The 10,777-nt window shown below is 47.3% G+C and overlaps 1 protein-coding gene across 1 annotated transcript in view; it reads left to right on the top strand.

Moving 5' to 3' along the window:
- The first annotated feature begins 3,871 nt into the window (after positions 1-3,871).
- Positions 3,872-10,777, top strand: part of FAM222A (family with sequence similarity 222 member A) — a 72,770-nt gene continuing 65,864 nt past the window's right edge. The window contains exon 1 of the mRNA XM_015413257.1: positions 3,872-3,970. Coding sequence (XP_015268743.1) covers positions 3,889-3,970 — 82 coding nt within the window. The 5' untranslated portion in view covers positions 3,872-3,888. The remainder of the gene's footprint in view (positions 3,971-10,777) is intronic.

Genomic DNA, 10,777 nt, shown 5'->3' with positions numbered 1-10,777 from the left:
TTCAGACATGCACAGAAAAGAACCAAACAAAAAAAATCCTTCGTGTCCTCATGCCGTGTTTCTATGCAGATACGGTTTTTGCAGCTTGAAAGTTGTAAGACCAAAGGTTGGGCTTGGGAGTAGTTTAAGGGCTGTGTTTCTCTGCAAACCCATGTGTTTCCATTGCTATGGCAACCAGTTAGTATGTCTTCCAGTGTCAGAAAATACATGAATTAGAAAGATGGGTTTTAAATGGGTGATGTCTTGTTCATGACCTAAATTGCTTTGATGGGAAGTCACTGAACCCTGGAATTGTGTGCAGAAAGGAGAAAGATGAGTGCATATCCAGGCATGTGCAGAGTGCCTTCTTTTGCATGCACTCATTGATTTTTGCAAACCAAGAGTAGTCTGCCAAAGTATCTCTGCAGTCTTGGATGAGGTTCTACTCGCCTTGAAATGCCAGGTTTACGGATTGGGAATGCTGCTGAATGCAGCGGTCACCGTAGACAATCAGGTGGCTGTGGTGGTGGCTCCAAGTGCTTTTGTCCAGCGGCTGGTGCACCAGCTACGTCTGTTCCTGGGTCAGTCAGAACTAGCCACATGGATCCATGCCTTGGTTAATCTAGACTACCACAATGTATTCTACTTGGGGCTACCCTTGAAGAGTGTTCAGAGGCTGCAGCTGCTGCAAAACACTGCAGCTGGACTGCTGGTTGGGGCTAGCTATTGGGAGTATATGACTAGGGGTGTGCATTTGGTAAAGCCAAACTGGGGGGAAAACCCGAAAAAAGCATTTTCGGCATTTTTCAGGTATTCGGCATACCGAATCAGATTGCCTCAGCTGATTCAGCTGCTGAATACTGAATGCCGAAACCCCCCCTCCAAATGTTCGGGTTTTTTCTACTAGCTCATGCTAACCACAAATGCAGCAAAACATGCGGCCCGCAGAGGAAGAAAGGGCAAGGGTTCTATCTACTTGGCGGATTCTCCAGGTTTACAGAAAATGGCCTGGTGAAGATTAAGTATGCTTTAAGAGGCGTGGAGTGCGGAGAGCAGCTGAGAATTGCAAGGGTGGTGGGGGAATTGGCCTGCTGAAGATACTACTTCCCTGTCACCAGAGGAAAGGCGTTCTCAGTTGTGGCCCCCTCTACCCTGTGGAACATACTCTCAGATGACACCCGTGCCTGCCGGACTTGCTTAGTTTCCGCAGGGCGTGCAAGGCTGAATGGTTTAGGTTGGCCTTTGGAGGGTAACCTCTAATGTTTGGGCTGTTTTTATTAGTGGTATGGTGATAGCCATGTATTTTAATAGTTTAATATTTTAAAGTTAATATTTTATATTATTTGTTTTTATGATTTTACCTTATTGGTTTTAACATTGTAAGTCGCCATGAGACCCTTTGGGTGAGCAGCGGCTAAAAAAATCTAATAAATAAATAAGATTTCAGGGGCTTGAAGAGACCGACTGGGGGGAGAGTCCCCTTGACCCCGCATTCCTTGTGGACCCCAGTTGCATAGGACAGTTCTGCTGTGTGGCTTTCATCCTGACTTCAGCTAAAACTCAGAGCTCCACAATAAAAGCAGTAGAATTTCAAAAAAAAATTAAATTTATTTATTTGATTTATATATTTGGATTTATATGTTTATGTATTTTTTAAAAGGGGCAGGGTTCACTTTGGCCAATGCTCCCTCTAAGCTGTGGAGTCTTGTGAGCAAAAATTCTACTTTGTGAGGCTCCTGGCATTAAAGTTGTGAGCGAGCGATTTGGCTATGCCATAAATTAGTTTGCTCTGGAGCCATCCTTCCTGAGCTAAGAAAAAAATGTGTGAGCCGTTACAATAGCTAAAAGCTGGAAAGACAGCCACCCTCCTAGCATCAACCAATGGCTTAACAAACTATGGGATTTTTTTCTATTGGAAACAATTTCCATCTATAATACCAATGACCAGAATGAATGTGAGATATATAATCCTTTGGGTAAATGGTACCCTATACTAGAAAAAATAACACTTGATAAATATGACTGGGAAACCATTACTGAAGCCAAATACAAAATAATGCTATACGGTCAAATTGGTTTTTGTTAAAACTCTCTTTAGATATACATATATCTTTGCTATTATACCAAATTCCTTTTTCTTTGTATGTATTCCTATTGGAAATATGTTGGTGTATATTAGTTTGTGCAGGCTGAAATATAAGTGAAGAAACGTCTGTATATTAAGTTTAATTCTGTGTTGATGTTGTTAGCTGTCTATATTGAGTAACTGTACATCACTTTGAGCCCACTGGGGAAAGCAATTAATAAATAGAAAGTATTATTATTATAATATTATTATTATTATTTCTGACAAAAATAAACAAATCTTTAAAAAATGTGTGAGCCGGAGGCTAAAAATCTGTGAGCTAGCTCACACTAACTCCAGCTGAGAGGGAACACTGCCAATGATGTGTAATTTCTTTTGTTTTGCATAGTTAATTTTGTCCTGTTAGTCCTGGGAAGGGCACGGAATCTCTGTCTCTTCCTGCCGCTGAAGGACAAAGTTTGAGTCCAGTGGCACCTTTAAGACCAACAAAGTTTAATTTGTGTGCATGCTTATACCCAGAATAAAAGGTTGTGGGTCTTAAAGGTGCCACTGGACTCAAACTTTGTTGCTTCGACCAACATGGCGACCTGCCTGAATCTGTCTTCCTGCTGCTGTAACCTTTCGATCTGCAACCTCTTTGATTTCAGCATCTTAGCATGAACTGCCAACAACTTCAGTGAAGATAGTTTCAGAGGGTAGCTGCCTTGGTCTGCACTAGAGGAGCTAGATACCCCTCAAATCCTGCTGGACTCAAATGCAGCAAATCTCCAGTGGCGATGAAGCTTAGAAACATGATTTCTGATTTGAAAGCGTTCATTCTCCCGAAACTAAATTCTGCACCCAGTGCTGCATTCTGTGCCACATTTCCATCACAACTCAAGAAGACCAACAGGAAGCTGGAAAACAATGCTAAAGGTCCATATGTAACACTACTACAATATATTTGACAGCTATAACAATTATTGAATTTCAACTGCCGCCAGCACTTTGTAATGTATTAATTTTAACTGTTATGTTTTAATTTGTATTATGTATGTTTTTATCATGTATTTATGTCATTGGAAGCCGCCCTGAGCCTGCTTTGCGGGGAGGGCGGGGTATAAATCTGACAATAAATAAATAAATAAATATACAGTGTATAAAAAGTCCACAAACAGTAGTACAGGGTGTAGGAGATGGTGTCTTATTCCTCTTACATTATCAAATGGATTAATTTAGCAGCAATTTCTTCAAGGATATTTCACAAATTGTTGTATCTATGCATGATATACTCAGAATGAGCAAGCCAGACACGACATTGCTTGTATGGTCCTGTTCAGAAGAAGTCCCCATGAAACAACACGTCATCCGTGTTAACTGGCTTTGGACCTCCTACACACCGTATTCCAATTCCAATTCCAATAACCTTTATTGGCATAACAACACACCCTATTACTATTTGTGGACTTTTTATACACTGTATAATTGTTATAGCTGTCAAATGTATTGTAGTAGTGTTGCATATGGACATTTAGCATTGTTTTCAAGCTTCCTGATGGTCTTCTTGAGGTGTGCACTGAAGCTGCTACCCATTGTGTTCATACGTTTCCATCACATGCACCCCTGCCCTGGGTATACCTGGAAGCCTGTTTGGGACCCCACTGAAACAGAAACATTAAGGCGTCAACCCTTCCTGGCTTCCTCTTCCCTGTGTAATTGGCCAATGGCCGTGTCACTCTCAATTTTCTCCTCTTTTGCTGACCGAAGATTCTCCTCTCTTTTGGGTTTCTTGCAGCGCATTCTGGAGTGACAGCACCTGAACCCCCCTCCCAGCCTGTTCAGCCATGTTGGCCTGCCTGCAGAGAACGCAGAACCCTCCCAGCCAGCACCTGGCGTGTCCTAACAAGACCCTGGAGCCGCGCAAGTGTGAGTACCCCCAACTAGCTTGTACTTGAGCTGACTCTCACCCAGGGGTCCCCAACCTTTTTCAGTGTGTTGCCACCTTTGGAATACTAAGACAGTGTGGTGGACGCGGGTACAAAATGGCGGCCACGGGAGGTGGAGATAGCCACAAAATGGCCGCCATAAGGAAGCTACTTGCGCTGTGGTGGCAGCTGCTGCCAAAGCAGTGCTTTTAAGAATCTGCACAGCCAATTAAATCTCCAGTGCCTAAACCGAAGCCTCACTGGGCAAAAGCCCAACCTGGCCTAGCCCACAGGGCAGGCACCAGGAAAGATGTTGGCGGGCACCGTGGGTACCACATTGGAGACCCCTACTGCCTTCACATGAACAATAGCTGTGAGTGGCATTGGGCGTTCCCACTGGGGCTATTCTGCAGTGTGTTCTTCGGTTGTTACCCACCAGCGCATACTTTCTGTCAGTCTCTCGCCTGGTAACAGAGCGGAAATGTTGGGTGCAGTCAGTGCGGGATATTCCCAGGTTCTCTTCTGCACAGCTTTCTAGAGGGTTCCAGCTGCAGAAGGAAAAGAGAAGTCCAGGGGCGTCTCGGAGCTTAGAAGAATTTGTTCATCATCGAACTTCTGTGCAGTCCCACATGGGGACCGGGCATGAGCAGGCCTGTCATTGGATAGGTCTTTACAGCTAAAAGCCTCCAGGGGGTGCTGCACACCAGAGTCAGAAGTTTGTTCCTGCCCCAGGACCACAGGCTCCCGTGCAGCGGGCACCCCCTTATTCTCAGTTCGTCTTTGGCCTCCGAAGGCTACAGCTGAGAGTATTTTGTCCAGATTCGTCTAAGCTACGTCGGCTTCTGAGTCTGTTCCATAGCACTCAAAAAGCCCTTTTCAAGAAGCCCTTTTCAAGCCCTTTTCACTGCCACAGGAAGTGGCGGCGGCTACAAGCATGGACGGCTTCAAAAGGGAATTAGATAAGCATATGGAGCAGAGGTCCATCAGTGGCTATTAGCCACAAGGTATAGATAGGGGCTCTGGGGCAAGTGATGCTCTGTCTTCTTGGTGCTTGGGGGGGGGGCAACAGTGAGAGGGCTTCCAGTGTCCTGGCCCCACTGCTGGACCTCCTGAGGGCACCTGGTATTTCTGGCCACTGTGTGACACAGAGTGTTGGACTGGATGGGCCTTTGGCCTGATCCAGCACTGGCGTCTCTTATGTTCCTATGTTCTTATGTTAAGTGCTCCTGATGTGGAGCGAAGATGACCCAAACTGACGCACATGACCTTTGCCTGTTCTGTTTGGGTGAAGGCACATGTAAGGCCTGCCAGTGCTTCACCCCTAAAGCTTGGGGGGCTAGGGCTTTGACACTTAAGGCAACCTTGTGGGAGAAAGCCCTTAAAGCCTCAGAGCCTGCATCCAAGTTGGCCCCGGAGAAAGCTCCCAATTCCGCGTCTTCGGAATTGATGCATTTGACTCCACCTCCTATATCCGTATCTCAGCGGATCCAGTCTCGGTTGCACTCCCCTCGGGCTCATCACGCCTCTTCTGAACCTCCAACTAAGAATGCTAAGGACAAGTCAAAGGGAAAGTGTAAATTGGCTCCACAGCGGAATTCTCCCATCTGCACTCCTGAGCCAATGTCAGCCTTACTGGAACAGCCCAGGAGCCCATCTCCGGGTCTGAGATCTCCACCTGTCTCTGTCTCTGATGCGGGCGGGAATACTGGCTTACCATATGGCTCAGCTGTGTGTGAGTCTGATCCGGAACAAAGGGCCATGGTTCCATGGTCTCCCTTACATCCCTACATGATGTCTCTGGAATATTTGGAGAAGGTAAAGGTAAAGGTTCCCTTGCTCGAAAGCCAGTCGAATCCGACTCTAGGGTTGCGGTGCTCATCTCCATTTCAAAGCCGAAGAGCCAGCGCTGTCCGAAGACGTTTCCGTGGTCATGTGGCCGGCATGACTAAACACCAAGGCGCACGGAACGCTGTTACCTTCCCACTGAAGCGGTACCTATTTATCTACTTGCAATTTCTTGCTTTCGAACTGCTAGGTTGGCAATGGGGTGACAAATCTGCAAGCCCTGGGGATGCAAGTTTGTATCATTACCCTCCTTGGGGTGTCGTCGTATCCGCCTTCACGACCATCTCGTGCAGGCTGGGTTGTCCTATTCCGGCAGTGAGAGGAGAAGAAACAGCTATGGAATTCGACAGATCCGACACATCGTATCCGAGCCAAGACGAGAGGGTAGGTGAGCCATCTCCGGTGTCTCCCACGGAGGGCCTCCGAATGTTTGGAGAACAGCTGGATTGTATGGCCCAGTCTCTCAAGATACAATCATTACCTTGGAGCACAAACCCAAAGATATGATTCTGAGTTGCCTCTATTCAGAGTCTCCCAGGATTATTGCTTTCCCGGTGCTGGAGGGCCTAGAGGACCTTACACAGGAACTGTGGCAAAAACCTGCATATCTCCAGTCTACCTTCAGAAAGGTAGGACATTTTTATAAGACTAAGAAGGAGCCATTTAACTATCTGACAACTTATTTTCTGCCATCCTCCTTGGTTAGAGAAGATGCAGCCGAAGGGCCTGTCCGGCCTTCCGGTTCGCTCTCACTGGTAAGGGAGGGAGAAAACTGGGTGTCCTGGGTTGAAAGTTATACTCTTCAGCAGCTTTTGGTTTCAAAATTGCTGACTATGAAACCATTATGGCTGGTTATCACCTCTTCTTATGGGAGAGGATTCTTCTGTTCCTGGAACTCCTGCTGGAAGATAAGCGCCCCCCCTCGCTAAAGTTCCGCATATGAAGGCCAATAAACTTTCGAAGCAGCAAATTAATGCGGGACAGCATTCTGCAGATTCGGGTGCGCGGACTATGGCGAGCTCCATCGTACTCAGGAACTACATTTGGTTAAGATCAACGGCCTTGCGTATGGAGACCAGGCTTAAATTTGAGGGCTTACCTTTAGAAGATTCCAATCTCCTCCCTTCCAAGACGGATGAGATAACATAAGAACATAAGAGAAGCCAAGGTTGGATCAGGCCAATGGCCCATCCAGTCCAACTCTCTGTCACACAGTGGCAAAAAATACCAGGTGCTATCAGGAGGTCCAGCAGTGGGGCGAGGACACTAGAAGCCCTCCCACTGTCCCCCCCCCCCCAAGCACCAAGAATACGGAGCATCACTTGCCCCAGACCAAGAGTTCCTATAAGAACATAAGAGAAGCTAATGTTGGATCAGGCCAGTGGCCCATCCAGTCCAACACTCTGTCTGTCACACAGTGGCCAAAAATACCAGGTGGCATCAGGAGGTCCAGCAGTGGGGCTTGTGGCTAATAACCACTGATGGACCTCTGCTCCATATGCTTATTTAATTCCCTCTTGAAGCCGTCCATGCTTGTAGCCACCACCACTTCCTGTGGCCATGAATTCCATGTGTTCATCACTCTTTGGGCGAAGAAGGACTTCCTTTTATCTGTTCTAACCCAACTGCCCATGAGTTCTTGTATTGTAAAAAAGGGAGAAATGGACTTTCTCTAGCTGCTCTATCCCATGCGTAATCTTATAAACCTCGATCATGTCCCCCCTCAGCCGGCGTTTCTCCAAGCTAAAGAGCCCCAAGCGCTTTAACCTTTCTTCGTAGGGAGAGTGTTCCAACCCTTTTTATCATTCGAGTTGCCCTTTTCTGCACTTTTTCCAGAGCTATAATATCCTCTTTGAGGTGTGGTGACCAGAACTGAGATGCTTTTGCTGATAAAGAACAAGCAGACAGCCAAGCCCCCCGGAGCCTCACATTCATCTACGCCCCAATTTAAGCAGCGGTCCTTCATGAGACAGCCCTGGCATCTGTATCAAAGGGACCAGGGCTCTTTTTGTAGAAAAAGCCCAGCAGGAACTTATTAGCATAATAGGCCACACCCAACAGCAAAACCCATTAGCATATTAGGCCACACCCCTGACTGCACCGCTCATTAGCACATTAGGCCACACCCCCATGTTACCAGAAGTGTGGTCACCCAGCCACACCCACCTTTCCCTTCTTATTCTCTTTACCTTGTTTGTTGACAAAACCCAGGGCTTTTTTTTGTAGCAGGAACTCCTTTGCATGTTAGGCCACACCCCTAATGTAGCCAATCCTAATGGGTTTCTGCTGTTGGGTGTGGCCTATGATGCTAATGAGTTCCTGCTGGGCGTGGCCAGCTCGGGAGCCAGCCGGAACTCCGTTCCTGTGCGTTCCTGCCCAAAAATAGCCCTGAAAGGGACCACCGCTTTTCTGGCCCCTCCGGGTCTCCGTATCATACCCCTAAGCCACTTACCCCACAACAAGGTGACCAGAGGCGTAAGGGTTCCATTCGACCTCGGTCAAATCAGCAACTGCCCTCTTCCAGAGAGGCAACTTCATCCAAAAGTTATCCTTCTGACTAGGCTCGTTGCCAGCCGCTGTTAAGTTTGGGGACGGGCTGGCTCAGTGTGCTACAGCCCGGGAAGCTATTACTTTTGACGATTGGGTTTTGTCCATAGTTAGATTTCAGTGACAGATTAGAATTTAAGTCTATTCTCCCTTGCTCTTCACCTTTAAGGGGATCCAGCTAAGCAGCTTTGGGTCTTGCCGAGGCTTTGGCCTCCTTAATTGGCAAGGGCACCATAGAGGAGGTTCCGGTGTCTCAGGCATCGGGGAGGGTTTCTTCTCTTGTTATGTTCCTAGTAGATAAGAAAGATGGGGGAGTTGGACCCATTTCAGACCTCGGGAGATTAGACCTTTTTCTTCAGTGTTTCAGAGTTCCGTACGGTGTCCATTCCTTCGATTTTACAACTGTTAAAATGTGACTGTTGGGTTCATCGTTATTGATTTGAAGGATGCTTATTTCCATGTTTCAGTCCACCCTCCACGTCACAAGGTTCTTGCACTTTTCATGTGGGGAGCAAATTTTTCGGTATGCTGTTCTACCCTCTGTCTAGCCACCGTGCCCAGGGGATTCTCTAAGTGTTTAGCCCCAGCTATTGCTTACCTTTGTATGTTGGGTTGCCTTATATTCCTTTAGTTAGACGATTGGTTATTGGTGGTGGATTCCAAGGACCAATGGTTGAGTCGTTGCACGTGTGTCCCGGAGGCCAGTGATCCCTCTAAGCTGAGTTAGCGTGAGCTAGCTCACAGTTTTTTAGCCTCCAGCTCACACATTTTCGTCTTAGCTCAGGAAGGATGGCTCCGGAGCAAACTAATTTATGCAATAGCCAAATCGCTGGCTCACGGCTTTAATGCCAGTAACTTACAAAATAGAATTTTTGCTCACAAGACTCCACAGCTTAGAGGGAACATTGCCGGAGACCTGGCAAAGACTAGGACTCCTGGTAAATTGGGGCAAATCACAGTTCGTTCCATCTGAGCCTACGGGGAGGGCGGGATAGAAATATAAATAATAATAAATAAATAAATAAATAAATCTCAGAGGGTACAATATATCGGAGCTATGCTAGATTCCCTAGTGGGGAAGGGGGTTTTTTTACCTTCCAAAAGGGTACAGGCTGCGTTGGGCTTGGTAAGACAGTTAAGATCTCACCAGTTCCAATCGGTTCGGGAAATTCTGCGCCTTTTGGGATATACCACCGCAGTCCTGCCTGTGGCTAGGTTACATGTGCGACTCCTGCAGCTCTGGTTTCTGCTTTGTTATACAGCTGGGGTTCCTGCCTTATGGCACAGATTCTCTGTTCTCAGACCTGTCATTCATTCATTACTGTGGTGGTCTTCTATGGAGAATTTATCCCCGGGGGATTCCATACAGAGTTTCTGAACATGAGGTATTCCTTACTAGGGACGCTTTGAAGAAGAAGAGGAGATTGGATTTATACCCCACCCTTCACTACCCGAAGGAGTCTCAGAGCGGCTTACAAACTCCTTTCCCTCCCCCTCCCCACAGCAGACACCCTGTGAGGTAGGTGGGGCTGAGAGAGCTCTGACAGAAACGGCTCTTTTTCAAGGACAGCTCTGACAGAACTATGGCTTGCCCAAGGTCATCCAGCAGGTGCAAGTGGAGGAGTGGGGAATCAAACCCGGTTCTCCCAGAGCTCCTGCCAACCTATCAGTTTGAAAGCAAGACGTTGCAAGTAGATAAATAGGTACCACTTCAGTGGGAAGGGAACAGCGTTCTGTGCGCCTTGGTGTTTAGTCTTGCCGGCCACATGGCCACGGAAACATCTTCGGACAGCGCTGGCTCTTCGGCTTTGAAATGGAGATGAGCACCGCAACCCTAGAGTCGGACTCGACTGGCTTTCGAGCAAGTGAACCTTTACCTTGACTTAACCACGACACCAAACTGGCTTTGCTCTTGGGCTGGGGTGCCCACTGTGAAGGATTGTCAGCCAGGAGTACTTGGTCAGAAGATGAGAAGCTGCTGCACATTGACATTTTAGAACGGCGAGCACTGCAGTTCATTAGGCCCTTCGTTGCTTTTCAGATGTCCTTCAGGACCAATCCATTCTTGTCCAGATGAACAATACAGTGACGATGTTTTATTTAAACAAGCAAGGAGTTACAGGGTCCAGAGGTTTATTTCAGGAAGCTACCCTTGCATGGGATACGGCAGTGAAGCTCCGTGCTCCCGTTCATGCTATCCTCATCCCAAGGAATTTAAGCACGGAAGACAACAGATTTGGCAGGGCTGGCACCCCTCTCCCACAAGTGGTCCGTAAGGCCACCTTCCTGGAACCGCTTTTAACCCTCTGGGCTGTTCTGGATGTTGATCATTTTGCAACGCGAGAAAACAAGAAGGCTGCGAGGTTCTGTTCCCGAGCAGGAGTAGGAATTGGTTCCCCAGGGGGATGCATTTCAG

This window comes from Gekko japonicus, unplaced genomic scaffold (assembly GCF_001447785.1).
Source record: "Gekko japonicus isolate JY-2015 unplaced genomic scaffold, Gekko_japonicus_V1.1 scaffold10, whole genome shotgun sequence".
NCBI lineage: Eukaryota > Metazoa > Chordata > Lepidosauria > Squamata > Gekkonidae > Gekko > Gekko japonicus.
The sequence above is the reverse complement of the archived record's forward strand: the minus strand, read 5'-3'. Positions and strand labels throughout refer to the sequence as shown.